This window comes from Esox lucius, chromosome 18, assembly GCF_011004845.1.
Source record: "Esox lucius isolate fEsoLuc1 chromosome 18, fEsoLuc1.pri, whole genome shotgun sequence".
Taxonomy (NCBI): domain Eukaryota; kingdom Metazoa; phylum Chordata; class Actinopteri; order Esociformes; family Esocidae; genus Esox; species Esox lucius.
Window position 1 is genome coordinate 15308777 of NC_047586.1, and position 20076 is coordinate 15328852.

The 20076-nt window shown below is 42.6% G+C and overlaps 1 protein-coding gene across 2 annotated transcripts in view; it reads left to right on the top strand.

The window, feature by feature from the left end:
• btbd7 (BTB (POZ) domain containing 7) overlaps positions 1-19037 on the top strand; it is a 53680-nt gene extending 34643 nt beyond the window's left edge. For both annotated transcript variants that reach the window (XM_020056301.2, XM_010882456.3), the window contains exons 4-11: positions 4388-4596; positions 5215-5290; positions 6266-6426; positions 11123-11266; positions 16116-16305; positions 16817-16995; positions 17203-17640; positions 17934-19037. In XM_020056301.2, coding sequence (XP_019911860.1) covers positions 4388-4596; positions 5215-5290; positions 6266-6426; positions 11123-11266; positions 16116-16305; positions 16817-16995; positions 17203-17640; positions 17934-18584 — 2048 coding nt within the window. In that variant the 3' untranslated portion in view covers positions 18585-19037. The remainder of the gene's footprint in view (positions 1-4387; positions 4597-5214; positions 5291-6265; positions 6427-11122; positions 11267-16115; positions 16306-16816; positions 16996-17202; positions 17641-17933) is intronic.
• The last annotated feature ends 1039 nt before the right edge of the window (positions 19038-20076 follow it).

Sequence of the window (20076 nt, forward strand, 5' to 3'; positions counted from 1 at the left end):
GACTCCTGACGCAGCTGACGGGTACCGACAGGCCAAGCGGGCTGCAGCCCGGGTGGTTGTGGAGGCAAAAACTCGGGCCTGGGAGGAGTTCGGTGAGGCCATGGAGAAGGACTATCGGCTGGCCTCGAAGAGATTCTGGCAAACCATCCGGCGCCTCAGGAGAGGGAAACAGTGCCCTACCAACGCTGTTTACAGTAGAGGTGGGCAGCTGTTGACCTCAACTGAGGATGTCGTCGGGCGGTGGAAGGAATACTTCGAGGATCTCCTCAATCCCGCCGTCACGTCTTCCATTGAGGAAGCAGAGGATGAGGGCTCAGAGGTGGACTCGTCCATCACCCGGGCTGAAGTCACCGAGGTGGTTAAGAAACTCCTCGGTGGCAAGGCACCGGGGGTGGATGAGATCCGCCCTGAGTACCTCAAGTCTCTGGATGTTGTGGGGCTGTCTTGGCTGACACGCCTGTGCAACATCGCGTGGCAGTCGGGGACAGTGCCTCTGGGATGGCAGACCGGGGTGGTGGTCCCTCTTTATAAGAAGGGGGACCGGAGGGTGTGTTCCAACTATAGGGGGATCACACTTCTCAGCCTCCCCGGGAAAGTCTATGCCAGGGTTCTGGAGAGGAGAATACGGCCGATAGTAGAACCTCGGATTCAGGAGGAACAGTGTGGTTTTCGTCCAGGCCGCGGAACACTGGACCAGCTCTATACCCTCTACAGGGTGATGGAGGGTTCATGGGAGTTTGCCCAACCAGTCCACATGTGTTTTGTGGATTTGGAGAAGGCATTCGACTGTGTCCCTCGTGGCATCCTGTGGAGGGTGCTTCGGGAATATGGGGTCCTGGGTCCTTTGCTAAGGGCTGTCAGGTCCCTGTACGACCGAAGCAGGAGCTTGGTCCGCATTGCCGGCAGTAAGTCAGACTTGTTCCCTGTGCATGTTGGACTCCGGCAGGGCTGCCCTTTGTCACCGGTTCTGTTCGTAATTTTTATGGACAGAATTTCTAGGCGCAGCCAGGGGCCGGAGGGTGTCAGGTTTGGGGACCACACGATTTCGTCTCTGCTCTTTGCGGATGATGTTGTCGTGTTGGCCCCTTCAAGCCAGGACCTTCAGCATCTAATTATATCTTACTAATTATGTCAGTTGGCAACAGGTCAGAAAACATGATTGGGTATTAAAGGATCATTGCAGACAGAATGGGTCTGTTAGAAGTGAGGATGGGGAGAGGTTCACCCCTCTGTCAAAGACTGCACGGCAAATAGTGCAAATGTAAAACTTCCAGCATATCATGGTCATTGAGGTTTGCATATGTTTACAAACAATATGGAGTCAGATTATTTAAATGTTGATGTTTTATTTACCACTGAGGGTACGTTCCTTTGCACTCTTTCCCGTAGACGTCCCCCGGTAACCTTGTAGTGGTAACCCTTACAACCACTATCCCATTTTACCCTCTCCCTACACAAGGGACAAGGCCGAAAACCAATATTGGATGGCCGTGATATTCGGGCCCTCAGGCGCCACTGCATAAAAACAGACACTATTTTGTAATGTGAAATCACTACATGGGCTAAGGAACACTTCTGAAAACTATTGGCTGTGAACACAGTATGTTGCTGCATCCACTAATGTAAGTTAATACTCGACCATGCCAAGAAGAAACCATATATAAACATGATCCCGAATTGTTGCCGACTTTTCAGGGCCCGAGCTCATATAATATGGACTGAGGTGTAGTTGAAAACTGTCCTGTGTTGTGACGAATCAAAAATATTATTGGGAATCATGGATGCCATGTCCTCCGGGATAAAGAGGAGAGGGACCACCCAGCTTGTTTAAACGCGCAGTTTAAAAGCCAGCCTCTATTAGCTTCGTAGTAAAATAGTCCGGGTGCTAAACTGGCTTGCCGGCTGTCCTGACCTGTCACCCATTGAAAACATTTGGCGCTTTATGAAACGAAATATATGACAAAGGTGACCCCAAACTGTTAAGCAGCTGCAGTCCTTTATCAAGCAGGAATGGGAAAATATTTTTCAGTGTGTAATCAATTTGTTATGATTCAGATGAGAAGCTGCTTGTGTGGCACTCTTTCAAATGGTACACTGTGAGATTTGAGGTAGGACACTGGACGTATACTGGCAGAACATATATGTTGCTGAAGCCACAAATATAACAATGCAAAACTCTAAAATATGTCATTGACTTCAGGTGACATGGCATGCTAGGTTGCAGTTGAGTTTAGCATCTGTATTCTTTGCTAAAACATTTTTTGTAGAGTTATGCCATGATAAGTTAAAGGCAAGAAAACCTTCAGTCTTCTGTCATCCCCAAGAATGTGGCACCTATTCTGGAATAACCACACAGCCTATACGTGGTCTATCCACTGCCATTGAAGCTGTTCAGGACTAGCAGGTGAAGAAACCAGAGGCTCTTCACTAAAGCTGTAGATTTAGAGGGCTGCTCCAGATATGGTAAGCCAAAAAGTGTTATCTGAGTCACAGAAAAAGACTCACAACCTTCCTAGTTAATTCATATAAGTCCTGGGTAATGTTAATCTTCCGTCGTCTTCATGTTTGGACCACACCCATAGTATGTTGTCTTCTTGGGGCTTGTCTCAGCTCACAGATTGCATCTCTGTTGCTAATTTTCATAATGTCCTAACAAGAGTTGGACTTCTGGTTTGCTCAAACTGTGTGCTAAACCATTACATAGATTGATGCTTCACCCACCATGCTTCTGAACTAGTAAATAGCTAAATACTGAAAAACATTAATCTATTTGGTGTTATAAGGCTCTCTACCCCACAGTTATATTCCTTTTGCTCTCATGTCCTTAATGTTTCAACACAAATTGACTACATTCTGCTCAATGCAAAATGAGTGCCCTGCTCCTATAACATAATTTTGTGTCACAGGCCAGGTACTTTCCACTTAAAACTTTGGGACATTTGGCCAAATTATTGTGGGGGGTCTTAACCCTCAATTCCTCATGGACCCAGTGCTTTGTGAATATTTAAAAGGCCAAATCACACCTCCCCATATTTACTATCAGAAACCTTGAAAGCAGATCTGAGGGTCTGCATCTTATTATTCCTGGCATCCAGGAAGAAAGATTGTTGAGCTGGAAATATATTCACCTACTAGATAAGAAGGCCAAGTATGGAGAAACACAGTAAAAATAACTTTGACAATTACTAAATATTTAATCTTTTCTCAATACCAAATCACAAACTTTTGGCTAGGCAGCTGAACATATGATGCAAAGTATATCCAGCTTGTGACTGGGTATCTACTGTCCTCTCCCAAGGACATTACTGACATTCTGTCAGTTTTACAAATCTCCATGTACGGTATGTCTATAGCAGAACTTTCTGGAGGAGTGTAATCTCCCTTCTCTGAACCAAGAGGATTCTGATTTCCTAAATACCAACAGACGGTAGGCTATTTTTGTTTAGTTATAAAGATCTTTGCTATTACTGTACTGCACTTTGCATAATCAAATGAATTATTTATTTATCCCCAGTGTACAATTTTAGTTATTTTTAAATATATACATTCCTATCAATATTTATAACATCTTTATTATGCATGTATTTTGGATGCCTTTCACGTTCTGTCTCAATTCCCATTTAGTACTTTTGCTATGGACCCGTGCTTTAATGCTGTGAGTAAGAAGTATTATCCCAGTTGCGTTATGTATTCCGTGGAAAGGGTCCTATGATCATCCACCATTGTTGTCTTCCATGGACGTCCAGGCCTGTTTGTGTTGCAGATCTCACCAGTGTGTTCTCTTTTTTCTCAATGTACCAAACTGTTGATTTGGCCACTCCTAATGTTCCGGCTATCTCTCTGATGGATTTTTTTGCAGCCTTAAGATGGCTGGTTTCACTTGCATTGAGAGCTCCTTTGACCACATGTTGTGGGTTCACAGCAACAGCAAATGTGAATGCCACACCTGGAATCAACTCCAGACCTTTTACCAGGTTATTTGATGAAATAACAAAGGAAGAGCCCACACCTGTCCATGAAACAGCTTTTGAGTCAACCGTCCAATTACTTTAGGTCCCTTGAAAAAGAGGGGGCTACATATTTAAGAGCTGTAATTCCTAAAGCCTTTCTCCAATTTGGATGTGAATACGCTGAAATTAAAGCTGAGAGAGTGCACTTTAAGCCCATATTCATTATTTACCTTTAACTTGAATATATTTTGGTTAACAGCCAAAATAACGGAACCTGTCTGTGTCCAATTATTTCCAGACCTAACTATCCTTTGCTTTAGACTATAAATCCCATGTCCGTAACCAGACGATCTTATTCAGTTACTGTATGTAGTACTAAGATATTACAATCATTGAAGTAAAAATATATATATTCATGTCCATCTTTTGTTCTCCAGGTTGTGAGGACATAGTGGTGGAGAGTATCTCTCTGGACACAGTGGTGCCTATCCTGAAGTGGAGCTCGCAGCCCTATGGCTCCAAGTGGGTCTACCGGCAGGCCATGCACTTCCTATGCGAGGATTTCAGCCAGGTCATGAACTCGGACGTGCTCTACGAACTGGGCAAGGAACACCTGGTGGCTGCCATCCAGTCTGACTATTTACAGGTTAGAGACAGATGCAAGCGTGCTTGTGTGCACACAAAAATCACAAAAGACACATCGCAATTATTCATAAGTAAAATATTGTTATTGATATGAAGTAGAAAATAACTCACATAGGCATAGTATGTTTAAGTGTATATTAATTTACTTATTTAACCAGATATTAGCAAGAAGTACATCTCCGCAGCCAGCTTATACCAGTCTCATCTTGTCTTATTGCATGGTCACTTGCAAATATGAAATTATACATCTTAACTCTCCCTTAAAGCTCCACATTGTCTGCTTTCTGGAATACCACACAGGGCTACTCATCTACTACTATGGCCCTTTTGTATTATCTTATTTTACGTGGTTCATCTCAAACTCCTGTCCATCTAGCTTATGAGGACCTACGTACAAGGACATTAAGGGGCAGTTTTCCAGACATAGATTAAGCTGAATCTTTGACTAAGAAGTATTTTTTGTAACTGTCTATATACTTCACATTATTAGAAACTATATGGAAGTAAAAAGGTTGGTAAAGGTATGGGTTAAGACATCTTAAAAAAATGTTTAATGTTTGGTGCTGTGTGAATTAGTGCCGCCTCTCCCGCTGATTCTTATAACTGTGTTTGTTGACAGGCCAGCGAGCAGGACATCCTTAAGTATGTTATCAAGTGGGGAGAGCACCAGCTCATCAAGAGGATGGCCGACCGAGGTGAGATGACCCCCATCTCTTCCTTCCGTTTTTCTAGCTGCGACGGTTTTTCCTTCCCCATCTTTCGACTTTTCTCTCTGTCCCTTTGGTTCTTCTCTCTCCCATGTAAAGGTTCACTTTACACTGGACAGGTTAGAAGTTTGCTCTAATCAATGCAGTGAATCAGTTTCTGGAATTAATCTACTATAGGCAGGATCGAAACATGTACCTTATGTAGAACGGTGTTGCTAACCAATTAAAGTATTTAGCTCATCAATTCTCCTCCGAATGCAAATGATCTTTGCTACACATTCATCTCACAAAATGTTATCAGTCCCTTTTAAAGGGAATAACCTTGAGGACATTAGCTGAACTCGACAAGGGGATATAAAATACATGCATCCATTTGACTAGAGCCCTATTGGCCCTGGTTAAATGTAATACACTGCCTAGAAATTGCGGTGCAATGTCACCAAGATAAGACTTCATCCCAACTGGAGAACAGGGTTGCCTATACAAGTCCATTTTTCATTCAAGATGAGCAGTCTATTTTGGATGCAGTAGGGTTTTTTTTAGGACGATTCTTCAATGGAAATTACAGAACAATAGCTTTCTCCCAACGGTATGCATTGTTGTCTCAGGAAACCACTTAATCCAGAAACACAAAAACAGCACATACAGCAGTATAGAAGGCCCACACTCAAAAGGGGTTCTATTCCACTTTCTTAGTGTTTTTCTTTTAGTATGGGGTGATGGATCATACCAAATTGTTTTGGCTCAGTGCCCACTTCTGTGTGAGCCTTTGAATGTGGATGTTATGTTGAAAGTGTTTTTGCATACTGTACTGCCGGATTTAGCCAAAGGCCCAGCTACCATAGAAATTAGGCTAAATGCAGAGCATCGCTCAAAACCATGGAGGCTTTGGAGTGTGATTGAAGGGGGCTTGGGAGTGATGATAATGTATGCCGTACTCTGGGTGTTTTTCCCCCTTTTCAGAGCCCAACCTTCTAAGTGGCACTGCTCATAGCGTGAACAAGCGGGGGGTGAAGAGGAGAGATCTAGACCTGGAGGAGCTGAAAGAGATCCTGTCTCCCCTGCTGCCCTACGTTCGTACTGAACACATACTGCCCCCCAATAGTGAGGTCCTCTCCGACTCTGTGAGTGACATGTCCACACCAAGCACATGGATCATTTCTAAGTCCTTACTCTCACTGTGATATAGTGGTGACAAAAATACTTAGGTTTTTGCTGCACAGAGCAAAAACTGCAGCAAAACATCTATACCATGGGATAGTGAAATCGCATTTTATGTATTGAAAATGTAGATGTCTACAAATAATTGTTTAGTCAAAAATACATCGTCTCTGCTCTAACCCTACTGGGTGCATCTTATGCCATATAAATATATTGATTCATTTGTAATAAAGCAAATGGTGTGCATGTGTACACTAAAGGTTGAGGAATAATCCTAAAGTTTCGAAAGTGCATTGTAGAAGTCTATAGAAGCCACCTTTGTTCAGCCAATGTTAGCTTAAAAAGCCAATTAATTTTCAGCATGTGTGGGATGACTAAATTGCTAATTATGATAACTTTAGTGAGTTGACAAATACTTGACCCAAAAGCAATTGTAATTTGAAGAACATTAATTTTATTCTAAACCATTAATGTTTATTACCCTGATCACTATCCACAAACTTTTATTTTAAATCTACTCTAATGGTGGCAAGAACCTATTGTTAAAGTTACGTTCAAAATATTCAAATTCAGCGGAAATACAAAAACATTGTTCTCTTAATGGCGGAATTACATTGGTTTCCATTGACTGTTGTTTCCATTTTGTTCTCAACAAATTACACAATGTACAGTAAAGATATAAAGATGTATATATATTTAGTTCATTGAGACCCGATGTGTGATTTAAGTGTTCCCTTAATTCAACAAGACCAATGACTGAGATCGCAAAAACAGGCGGGGAGTTCAACTGACTGATTCAAGAGCTTCAGCTTTTAGGAGAGGAATTTCGTAACTAGTTTTGTCTGGACCAAGGCCAATTCAATCAAGTGTTCCAGACTGTGGGACCATGGTTTGCCATGATGGACACCAAGTAGAGCAATTTCCTTTGTCAAGTTAAACGCCTGGCCATTTATCTCCAGTAAGAAATGTTTTATTGATTGTAGTGTCTAATACCGTAACGGATTGAGGAACTAAACAATCTGAAGTAAAGGGCTGGTAATAAAGCCCACGCTATGTAACCTGCTTTCACAATCTTTATTGCATTGAGTTTTCTATGAAAAAAATTGTACTGCTAAAGGGATGATTGGGCCATTCGTACTCCTTGAAGACAGTAAAGTCTATAAAGTCTAACACACATCTGGTTAGGTTAGCAAGCCGCTACCTAGCCAATAACTGGTAGCCTACATAGGTAGCTAGGCTACTTGACACAATAACCTCAGCGCAAACGATTTTTTTTTGTTGAAAAAAGCGGCATGCAACATATGTGGACAATCAGTGCAATCTGGGTTATTGCGTAGCTGCACAAAATGTTTCGCAAGCTTTCTGCTTTGATGCATTTTTTACATTTGCACATTTAATGTACATGGTGGTACAGTAATGAAAATGTTGTTGCTGTTATTTTGCAAGTTCAGTGTACCTAAGCATTTTTATTGAAACCGAAGGTACTGTGCACTGCTGTTTACTTATTTTGACTGATTGCGTTATTGATTTGCCTAGCCAGATTCACATATCGATATTTTGGCTGTTATTGGAGTGAAATACATTTTATTCAGTGCAGAAAAGTGTCTTAGTTGTTTTCCAAAGCTGTAAAGTGCTTGAATTTCACATTTGAAGAGCTGTACGAACCTTGATTGTATGGCTCTTATAACCCTTATCCAATCAACATCTACCTTGCAACAGTGCTTGTTTGGTAGTCTGCTAAATGAAATTCTGACTGAGCACCGTGATCTACAATAATTTTACATACAGTTTGGTTGCTAAGCAATGGTAATGCTCTCGAGACTACTCTGTATGCATGAGATACCGTTATTTGCAGTTTTCCCTGATTGCCTTCAATAAAAAAAAAACACATCAAGAAAAAAAAATGTCAATCACTTAAATTTACTTCATTTTGCACTACAGGAGTGGGGGAAAAACAGTTATTGACATGAGTCAAAAAGTGATTGCATTTTGAAAAAGGGTTTTATTCTCTGATTTGAGTCCAAACCAAAATGATGAATTTCTCTACACTGCAATTATGTTCAGTTATCATCAGCACAGAACACTCCTTTGAGTTGAGATTTGAGATTAACTCCAAGCTATTTTTGCAACAAGATTTTATGCATTTAATCTCCCCACAGAGGTGATGCAGTTTTTTGTAGGTTGTTTATGTTCTCTTCTGATGAGAGGGTAACATTTCTCTGTAAAAGCTAGTCAACAGATTTGCCATGAAACAATGAAATGGTAGAAAGAAAGAACAGAATATGGTGGTGATCCATTGAGATATGACATTTATTGATGAAGCAGTGTTAAATAAAGACATTTGATGGCAATGAAATGTGCAAATATGTTTATTTATTTTTAAGTAGATGTACTAAATTACGATTGAGTATTAAATTAGTTATTTAGGAGACACTCCTCCCCCTGTGGGACTCTGCTGTTGGACGTGCCATGCTCTTACTGAGTGAGCAGCGTTTAATTTTCGAATCACTTCATTTATTAAATCTATACTGTCATTCTGAAAGTATTGTAACGCAAACATGCCCACACCCCACAAATTAGTGTTGCACCACCGTCCCCAGTAGAAACTGCTGGGATTTTCCGGGGGCTTCCAGCTCGAGCCAGCCCTGTTAACTGTTAATGAAACGCCAACCAGGGCACTGAACACACCCTCTGTGTTCGTTCCTTGTGTCTCTCTCCGTTACACTGGTGGAGGATGTGGGCATAACCCCTGGCTTGTGATGGCATTTCCCCCGATTATTTACTTAATCTTATTTTAACTGAAGGGCAATTCCACATTAAGGTCTACCTGAATGATAAAACAAATTGCAATAAATAACTTTCAATACATTTGTGCCAATTTCTTGTTAGAGGTAAAGTACGTTTTCAGTTGACAATATAAATATTATAAGGAAATTTGGTTAACAAATCTTTCATTTTTGAAACATACCTTTGCATTGCAGAGAATGTCACATTCTTAATAGTGAATTTTCTTCTTAAAAGTAAATTTGAATTTCTTAATATTTTCTTAATTGTTTTTGTTGTATGCAGCCAATCCGTCCTTTGAAAATGGCCATTCATATTTTAACCTAAAAATGTAAGATTCATACAGCTCTTATCAGTGGTATTGTTGGTTATGTGCCACATCCCCTTGTGCCTTATTGCTTAAATATAGGTTATTGGTCTCCGTCATTCCTGCCCTGAAGCGGAGACCATTATTCCTGTCATTCCTGTCACTTCTGCACAAGACCTATTCTCTCGTGCAGAAGTGACAGGAGGGAAACAACCATTGTAGTCACTTCTCCATTTTTACTACATAGCACATATAATGTTACCAAAGACGATTTCATTGGTAAAAGGAAAAGACAACCATAGAAGCCATGTAAATTAATCTATTCATTGTCCGTAGTAGTGTGTATGTGTTGCCTTACCTTTTTTTAGGGTTAGGTTCAGGGCTATTAGTTAAGGTTATGTTTAGGTATAAAAACTAGGTAATTGAAATTAGGGTTAAATTAAGATTAGGGTAATGGTGACTATAAACTTTAAAGCCAAGGCAGTTCATGGAGAGTAATTTGCTTACCATGGCGATGGATCCAGTGATAACGGTTAATAGCAATGACATAGACACTTACTCATCAAGAGCAGAAGCAGAGTCCATAATGACAGTGGCATTTTAGTAGCGTTGTTGGATAGAAATGGTTCCAATTTCTCGTTGTTTTGAGTAGTCTGAGACAGTGATGAAAGATCCATCTTTGTAGTTCCTCTGTGTTTGTTGCTTGATCCCATGTGCAGACAGGCTGCATTGTTACGTTTCTGTGCTGTACATTTTTCATTATTGTAATCTATAAATGTTTACACATGGTGAGTTTGATTCTGTCTATTAACGAGGCACAAGTTCAGATGTTTACTGTGGTCTTAAATATGCATGGAAATGGTAGTTGTTCCTCCATACTTACTAAATAGCAAATATAATATTACCACAGGAAATTGTCATTTTCATTGCTTCTACGGTTTTCTTTTCCTTTCATCAATGTAAATTGATCGGTTTTCATCAAGAAACATGAACGACCTTACAGTTAATTGTCCGTAGTTTATGAAAGGGTGTATGTGCTGTCATTGCCAAAATGCACCAAATGTGTTGACATTGTAACAAGACAGGAAACATGCAACCTGGTTTGGCAGATGATTCGAAGCGTCATGAATTTCCCTCCAATTAAATGAACGGACCTCCGCCACAACACATAGTTTGATGCAACCTGTTTGCAGTTGCGTCAAACTATAACTGCAAAAATACATTTTAGTTGTTCCAGCACCATCAGCAGGTTGTCACGGTCCAATGTATGACCGTTTGCTGGGATCATTAATTAGCATGATTACACGAAATCCATTCAAGACATTTGAAATGGGAATATCTCAGGCACTCAATGTTGTGGGAAAAAATTATATTTGAAACATGAACTTGAAACATTAACCGCAGATGTCTACAGGTGATTTTTGCTTGTATTTCTTCTAGTATTACAGTAATAATGTCACACATGGCCCCATTAACTTGATTCCCCCTTCTCTTTTTCCTGCTCCCTTTCTTTTTTTCACTCTTTACCTTTTTCAATCCCTCCTTCCCTTCCTCCTCTTCTTTCCCAGATGAAGAGGGGTCTGATCAGCACCCCTCCCTCAGATATGCTGCCCACGGCGGAGGGGGGCAAGGCCAATGCCTGGCTGAGGCAAAAGAGTGCCGGCATATATGTGCGACCACGCCTCTTCTCGCCTTATGTGGAGGAGGCCAAGGTTGGGATAACAGCACACAACACAACTATGACACTTGCTCTGTCTCTAGCACACACTGTTATGCCTGCCGTTCTCACGTGGTGATTCACCAAGTTCAACACTGACTGGACAGCATATGTCAGTTGTCTGCATTTCCACACCTCACCCTTCTCATTGGAAAGGAATTAATGATTGGGAGACCAGGGTTTGAATCCTGCTGTTAGCAGATCCAGTGGAGAGTGGTGCAGCTAGCCAGCTCCATCTGGGTTTGGGGGTTAGTAATTCAATACAGCTGCCTTGCCTTGTCCCGGTCTAGCAACCCTTGTAGTGGCTTTGGCACCTGTGAGCTGAATTGAGACAGAAGGCCGCAAAAGTTAGTTCTTTTTGGAGCATATGGATTATAGTCTAATCTTCCTGGTCGGTTGAGCAGTGTAAAACCAGATAACAACCAGAATGGTATTGGATGTGCGTCTGAAGACCCGTATGTCAACATCCCAAGTCCGCTGGAAGTTGCTGCAATGGAGCAGAACCTTAAATGGCAATTGGATCTCAAGAAATGAGGGTGGAAAATAGGGGAAAGAAGGAGAAATATAAATGATCAAGATTTTTGTTTTAGTAAGTCTCTTACAAAGTATCCACTTATCTGGAGATGTATCCTCAGAATAGAGAAATACACAGCAAGCTATCAATAAGTCCAAAATGTTTCCTGTACAGTGCCCTCTATAGCTATTGGGACAGTTTAGTCAAAATTGCTATTTCTGCTGTATACTCAAAGCATTTGAAAATAGTTAAATGATGAAAATGAGGCAAAAGTACAGTCACCTTTTATTTCTGACTGTTTGAACACACGTTTTACCAACTAAGAGTAACATCAGTTTCAGAGTTCCATCCCCCTATTACACGAGAGCACAAGTATTAGGAGAATTTAACTTAAAGGAAATGTAAAAACCATGAAAACTAGTATTTAGTCACACATTCCTTGCAATAACAAAAGTGTGTGTGTGACCCATTTGACATCACCTATTCTTCGTATCATCCTTTGAGATGGTTTGCCAGTCATTTTGAGTTGTTGGTTGCTTTGGAGAGTTTCTTACGCCACTCTCCTCCTCAGTGAAATGCATTTTCAATCTGATTTAATTTAGGAAATTGATTTGTCCTTTTTTTCTCTGATGAACTCCTTGGTTGCATTGTCAGTGTATTTGGGGTCATTGTCCTGTTGCATTCTGAACACCGCCTAACTGGTCTGGTGGCATTTTCTTGTATGTTAGTAGCCAATATGCTTCTTGTCACTACTGAATTAATTCTACAGCTGCCATCATTTGTTACATCATCAATAAAGACATTCCAGAAGCAGCCATGCAGGTCCATGCCATTATACTCCCTCATCATGCCTTCAACGATGAGGTGGTGTGCTTTGGGTCATCTCATCTGTCCATTGAATTCTGTTCTAAAATTGTAATTTAGAAAATTATAATCTGGCCTTACTGTTTTTGGTGCTGATCAGAGGTTTGCATCATGCAGTGTAGCCTTTAAAGGGATAGTTCGTCTGTGATTATTATTTGGGTGAAAGAACACTGAGTCTTTCTTAAAGGCCCTTGAAGTCATTTTTCATGACAAGCCATTATTCATATCTGTCCCACCCTGGAATTAGCATTATTAGCGTCATCCAAATTCATGAATTTAATTTGCGTCCTGAGCAACAAAAGCTGCATTGCATGCAAGTGGAAGTAAACTAAAAACCCACTTCAAACTGAATTCAGTAATCAGTCACACTGGCATATATAATATATATTTTTGGGACTCTCCCAGAAATAGGGCCAGGCCTGATCTGCTGAGGAGCGACGGACTCCATCCTACCTGGAGTGGTGCTCTTCTTTTATCTAGGAACATTGACAGGAGTCCCACTCCTATAGCCTTAACATGAGAGAGGGTGCAGGTCAGGCTGCAGGCTGTTAGCCAGCCTGCTAGCATAGTGGAGTCTGTCAATAGCATAGCCAGAGTAGTTAGTACAGCTTTGCCTATTGCCACTGTGACTCGTTCCGGGCTGAGAAAAGTTAAACAAGGTAGTGCTAACAAAAACAACCTTATTAAGATAAAGCCTTCCTCCACCTCGGTCACAAATAAAAATGATTGTATCACATCGCATCTCAAAATGGGACTCCTAAATGTTAGATCCCTTGCTCAAAAGGCAGTTGCAGTAAATGAATTAATCTCTGATCATAAACTAGATGTTATTGGTTTATGTGAAATGTGGCTAAAGCCTAATGAATTCATTGCCTTAAATGAGGCCTCTCCTCCTGGTTATACTAGTGATCATATCCCTCGTGCATCCCGAAAAGGAGGGTGTGTTGCTAATATTTATGACAGTAAATATAAATTGACTCTCAAACATATCACTGAGTTTCATTCTTTTGTAGTTTTACTCATGAAAGTAAACCAGGCCGATAAATCGTTCTACATAGCTACTATTTATAGGCCCCCCGGGCCATACACAATGTTCCTCACTGAGTTTCCAGAATTCTTGTCTAACCTTATAGTCATGGCAGATAGTATTAAAATTTTTGGCGATTTCAATATTCATATGGAAAAGTCCAATGATCCTCTTCAAAAAGCCTTTGAAGCCATAATTGACTCAATGGGTTTCATCCAACATGTCTCAGGTCCAACACATTGACACAATCACACCTTAGATTTAGTCCTGTCACGAGAAATAGATATTGTAGATCTAATAATTTACCCCCAAAATCCTGGATTATCGGATCACTGTCTTATTACATTTATCGTTAAAACAAGAAATCCACTTGCCCCCCAAACAATGAGTTTCAAAAGCCGTACTATAAATTCTCGGACTACAAATAAATTCCTTGATATTCTTACTAGTTCGCTCATTAACAACAGAGTAAATAAATCTGTAAACGATCAAATCGAGGATCTAAACTCAATACTGCGAAATATATTAGACACAGTTGCACCATTAAAAACAAAAGAAATGTGCAACAAGAAACTTGCTCCCTGGTACACAGACAATACAAGAGCACTTAAGCAAGCCTCCAGAAAATTGGAGCGAAAGTGGCGCTCCACAAAGTTGGAAGTATTTAGACTAGCCTGGATAGACAGTACACTGCAATACTGAAAATCACTCACATCTGCTCGATCAGCATATTTCTCCAACCTGATTGAGGTGAACAAAAACAATCCAAAATGTCTCTTTGATACAGTTGCAAAGTTAACAAAAAAGCAAAGCTTAGCAAATGAAGTGGGTCTTCATTTTAGTTGTAATGAATACATGAACTACTTTGATGAAAAGATCGTCACCATTAGAAAACAAATAACTGACTCCTCCTTAAATAGTTATGGTCCTCAAAATCTCAGTTGTCCAAAAAATTTCCTGAACCTCCCTGACCAGGTGTCAATGGGGACACTTGAATTTTTTGATACCGTATCGCTCGACACATTTACAAAATTTGTAATGAGTTCTAAACCCACAAACTCTCCGCTAGACCCGATTCCAACAAAATTACTTAAGGAGCTATTTCCTGTGCTAGGCTTATTGTTCTCACTATATATGCTCCCTCTGGGCGATGTAATCCGAAATCACAACATTAACTTTCACTGTTATACTGATGACACACAGTTATATATTTCAATGAAGCATGGAGAAGCCCCTAAATTAGCTACTTTGGAAGCATGCGTTTCAGATATTAGGAAGTGGATGACAGAGAATTTCACTGGCAGCCTGTTAGGGTTAGGGCAGATTTTAAGGTTTTACTCTTAACCTATAAATCAATACATGGACTTGCTCCTACTTACCTTGCTGAAATGATCCAGCCATACATACCTACACGTAACCTTAGATTGCAAGATGCAGGCCTTTTAATGGTACCTAGAATGCCAATTAAGGTTAGAAATGCAAACTCTCAAGTGTCCACTAAAAACTCTACAGCACGGTTTATAATTAGGTGTAGCCTGGCCCGGGGACGTGAAGGTGACCAGTAGGCTTGATACTGTCCACCCTTGCTGTCTTGCCAGGTGGGCTCTCGTCTCCCTCCAATGCCTTTCGGGGGAAGAGTCACTGGCTTGTTGTTGACTCTCTGTTGCGCACTTGTGCATATGGGCTGTATGCTGCTAGCAATAGTCGGCCCTCATTCAGGGGGGTTGCGGTTGGTGGGTGTCCCTTTGGTTGATGCCTGGCAATGTGGGTGGATTGATTTCCTGCTTGTTGGGCCCTGTCCGGGGCCTCCCCCGGGTAGGGCCACAGTGTCGCCGGACCCCCCCCGTCTCAGTTCCAAGGTGTTACACTGCCATATTATTGTGCTGGGGGATATGAGGAATGCACTACTAACTTTTTTTCAGTCTCATCCAGTTTTACATTTTAGAAGGAGATGAGGTCCTGGTCCACACCTGCGGATTACCTGGTTTGGGAGGCCCGTTGCTGTCCCTGTCCTTGTCCACCTGGTCATACTTTTGACCTAGTCTAAAATCAAATAGACTCTGGATTTAGCCCAGAGAAATGTATTTATTATTCCAATTGGACTCTTAATATCTCACCCGGCACAGCCAGAAGAGGACTGGTCACCCCTCTGCGCCTGGGTCCTCTCTAGGTTTCTTCCTAAATTCAACCTTCTTAGGGAGTTTTTCCTAGCCACTGAAATTCAACACTACTGTGGTTTGCTCCTTGGGGTTAAGGCCGGGTGTCTGGCCGGTTTTGTCAAGTGATAAAGTAGAAGGGGTGCAAGGGGTGGATTGAACACATTCAAGTGTTCATTTGTGTCAACTCAACTACTAAATACAAGACGTCATTGACCCCATCTCTTTTTCTCTCTCCCCACTTCTCACTCATACACCCTCCTGTTGTTGTGCTTTCTTTTAGGCTGTACTTGATGAAATAATGGTGGAACAAACAGACCTTGTGCGCCTGCGTATGGTGCGCATGTCCAATGTGCCAGACACCCTCTATATGGTTAACAATGCCATGCCACAGTGCTGTCACATGATCAACCACCAGCAAATCGGCGGTAGCCAGACGACCCCGCCCTCGGTGGTGGCCAATGAGATACCTGGTAGGTGGACTAACAAATAGAAATTGTCAAAACAATGCTGACAATATTTCATTAAATATTGTTTAATGACGGAATATTCACTGAAAATGCACAATTGCAGTTGGTAACCCGAAGAAAATTGTGTTAAGCTAACCGCTATGAAATGCATGGAAAAATTGACTGAATGTTTCTTTTTCATTTTGAAAAGTACAAATATAATCGTAACATTCAAGTATCGCTTTGGTAAGAAAATAGCCATAACAAAGGCCTAAGTTGTTTGTCTATCTAATATAAGAGAAGATATTTCCCCTTCTATATCTACCCTCCATAACAAAGGATGGACCCCCCCCCTTTTTTCTTCTTCTCTTGTTGCCAAAGCGAACAGGTGGTTTATTCCTTGTAATTCAAGGGCTCCGACACTTTGGCAAACCACTGTAAATTCCAACCTATGCCAACACAGTGGGTGTCAGCCTGAGGCATCGGCATCGCTGCCAGAGCAGCCAGCCTCCTCAGTGATGTAACGTTCTCTCAGTTCCCAGGCTGGCGGTGGTGAAGGAGATGATTCGGAGGCTGCAGGACCTACGCCACACAGAACAGGTGCAGAGGGCCTACGCCCTGAACTGTGGTGAGGGTGCCACGGTGAGCTACGAGCTGCAGATCCGCGTCCTCCGCGAGTTTGGCCTGCCAGACGCTGCCGCAGAGCTCTTGCAGGTGAGATGCTACTGATAAATTGACATCCAAAGTGACGGTTACCCTTGATTAAAAGATGATCTATAAAGGCTAGAATAGAAACCACAGGTAATGTTAAGCTAAGTTATTGATATTAAAAATGATGTTCAGTATTCACTGCAGTATTCCATGGTTGAAAATATTCCCCTCGTAAATGTTGCGCTAATTGGTTGTCTTTCACGCCCGTAGAACCCCCACAAGTTCTTCCCAGAGGAGCGCTTTGGCGATGAGAGCCCTGTCCTAGCACTGCGCCAGCCATCACTTGGTGGCGGAGGGCGTTGCCGTGTCAACAGCAGCCCAGCAGTGGAGAGCATGTTCACTGACCTGGAGGCAATGGCAGGCTTCCATCCACCACTGCCCCCTCCTCCTCCACCCTACCATCCACCGGCCACGCCTGCCCACCACGCCCAACTCAAAGCCAGCGGATGGAGGCCAGGTCGTGTCCCTAGCCAGCTTCCGTCACGCTCCTTCTCCTACCCCTGCAACCACAGTCTGCTCCACCGCAACACAAGCTCCTCCTCCAAACACGGCAGCCCGGCCTACCCACCAGGGGCTAAGCCCCTGCCACCAGACTGCACCAACCCTCAGAGTGGGGGGGTACGCGGTCCGCATCAGGATAAACAAGGGGTGAGGAGAGTAGAGGTCTACAGGGCTTCAGAGCTGTAGATTTCCTCTGAGGTAGCACAAATGAAAGCCCCTAGGGGAATGGCGAGTATTATAGAGCTGGAATTAGGTGGCAATGAGATCTTGATCTGGAATTAGGTGGCAATGAGATCTTGATCTGGAATTAGGTGGCAATGGGATCTTGATCTGGAATTCGGTGGCAATGGGATCTTGATCTGGAATTGGGTGGCATTTTGATCTTAAGGAGAGTAGAAGGAGAGAGGTCTTAAGGTCTGATTGTTTGTTTTCCCATGCAGAACCTGGAGCCAGTCATCAACGAGTTCATGCCGGACATTGCCATGGGTGTGTCGGCTATGACCCTAAAGGAGCGCCGCCTGCCTGAAGTCACCATGGAAGTGGAGCCTCACGACACCCACCCTCATCCCTGCACTGCTCCTCCGGCTGTGCCCCACTGCCACCTGGGCCTAAGCCGCCACGGTCCACATGCCTCCCGCAAGAGACACGCTGCCGAACCCAAGCCCGAGGCCCAGGCATCGGAATACCCGGATTTGTATGAGTTTCCTGGGCGCCATGTAACCTCCTTCTCCAGGCCAGACCTCTACAGTCACAGTCGAGTTCCGCCAGGAGGAGGCCCAGCCCCTCCTCCTTATGTCCCAGACGAACAGCAGATGAACCTCTGCCGTGGCACAGTCGGCGATCCCCTCCGTCTGGACGTTTTGGAACAACCTCCCCAGAGGCTAGACCTGGCTCTGGCCACGCAGGGCGGAGGAGTGCAAGCAGCAGGGGCAACACACAATCTGAGAGGACGTGCTCGAACTGAAATAGACCTGACCTGTGGATTGGGACCGGCGCGGGCTGTGGAGACTTTTCCAGATGAGGTGGTGGGGGCCAGGGACCGCAGGTCGCCCAACAAACCTGAGTATCCTTACAGGAAGTCTGCACTCTGACACTCCAAGACCGTCAGAGGCCTGAGATTATACAGACAGACGGGAAAAGGCTGGAGCACTAAATGATGGTTTGCTGTAGAGGATTTGGGTGTGGTCGGTGTACTTACTATCATTGGTTGGCTATGGTGTGGAGTTGTCATGCGCTCTGTTTAGGGCGAACACAGTGCCCATCCCTTCTAGAGGCGAGTCCCAGGTGCTGCATACGCTAACTAGGTATAGCAGTCAGTGCCTTCAGCACAGAGCCATGGTGTGGGATGAGGAGGAAAGGCTTGGTTTGGATGAGAATAATCTGTCCAAAATAACCATTAGTCTCATTAACATAATGGGGCCTCCTGACCCTTCCCGTCTTCCTGATTGGATCCACACTCAACTGTTTGTCCTCCAATCACTTTTATCCCTCCAAATTAAAGTCTTGACTGATCATCAAAATGGAATAAATCCTTTTCTTTTCTCCCAGTGTTTTGGATTTTTACAATATGCGGTCAGTTTCATTTTCATTCCACTAATTTCCTGCATCAGGATGAGGGTACTGTAAAGCTTATTATGCTGAGTTATATGTCTAGATTCTCTTCCCGGTTTGCTTTTCTTTGAAATAACTTGGAAAATGGCCAAGCAATGACTTGCCAACTAATTTCAGCAACCCTGCCCAATACAAATAGTTCCTTCTTTTGAAGAAGCAGAATTGCAGTAATAGCTCTTGTAATTCTTTGACCCACAGGCTGTACATCAGCATGGGCAAATTAAGATTTGAGCAATAGCACATAGAGGAGAATAAAACATAGTCTTTTTACCACTACCAATTTGTCTACACTCCAGAATAATTTCATGGCTGCTTTTAAAGTGACTTCAGAAGTCTAGATTGCCCAACCAAAGTTGATGTGAAGGGTACCCACTGCTTCCAGCGATCTTCTGGTCTCCTCCCACAATTACACTTTCCAGATGTCCCTTTTATACCAAACTGGCACAGAAACATTTACTAGCCTGAGTGCCAGGCACTAAATTGTGGGAACCATGGCTAGCACTCCCAATTTAAGGGTATCCCAGTCCAGTTAACACTTTGCTTGCTTGTTTATTTTTTTTCTCTCCCAATTTCTTGATCTAGAACTGTCATAGAGCATAAACATCTGAGCCCTATACTACAAAACAGATTTGATAACTTATCTAAGTAATTTTGGTCAATTCAGAGTTCACCTGGGGATGGCATGTACCACGAAAGTGGCTCACCTTTTAGCCAGTTTGATTTTCAGTGGCATTGTATCCTCTGGAACTAACAAATCAAAAGTTTAACACCACAAACTGCCAGTAATGCTCCCAAGCAGATTTATTATGGACATCATGATTTTCATCAGGTAATACGAATGCCTGGACCGGTCTCAGGGGAAATATGTAAATTAGCCACATTTGTATGTTATGTTACATTACGTTAGGATACAGACTGGCCTTTTGGGGCAGTGGTGAGCACATTTAGTGTTAAATAGACTGGCTGTTTGGA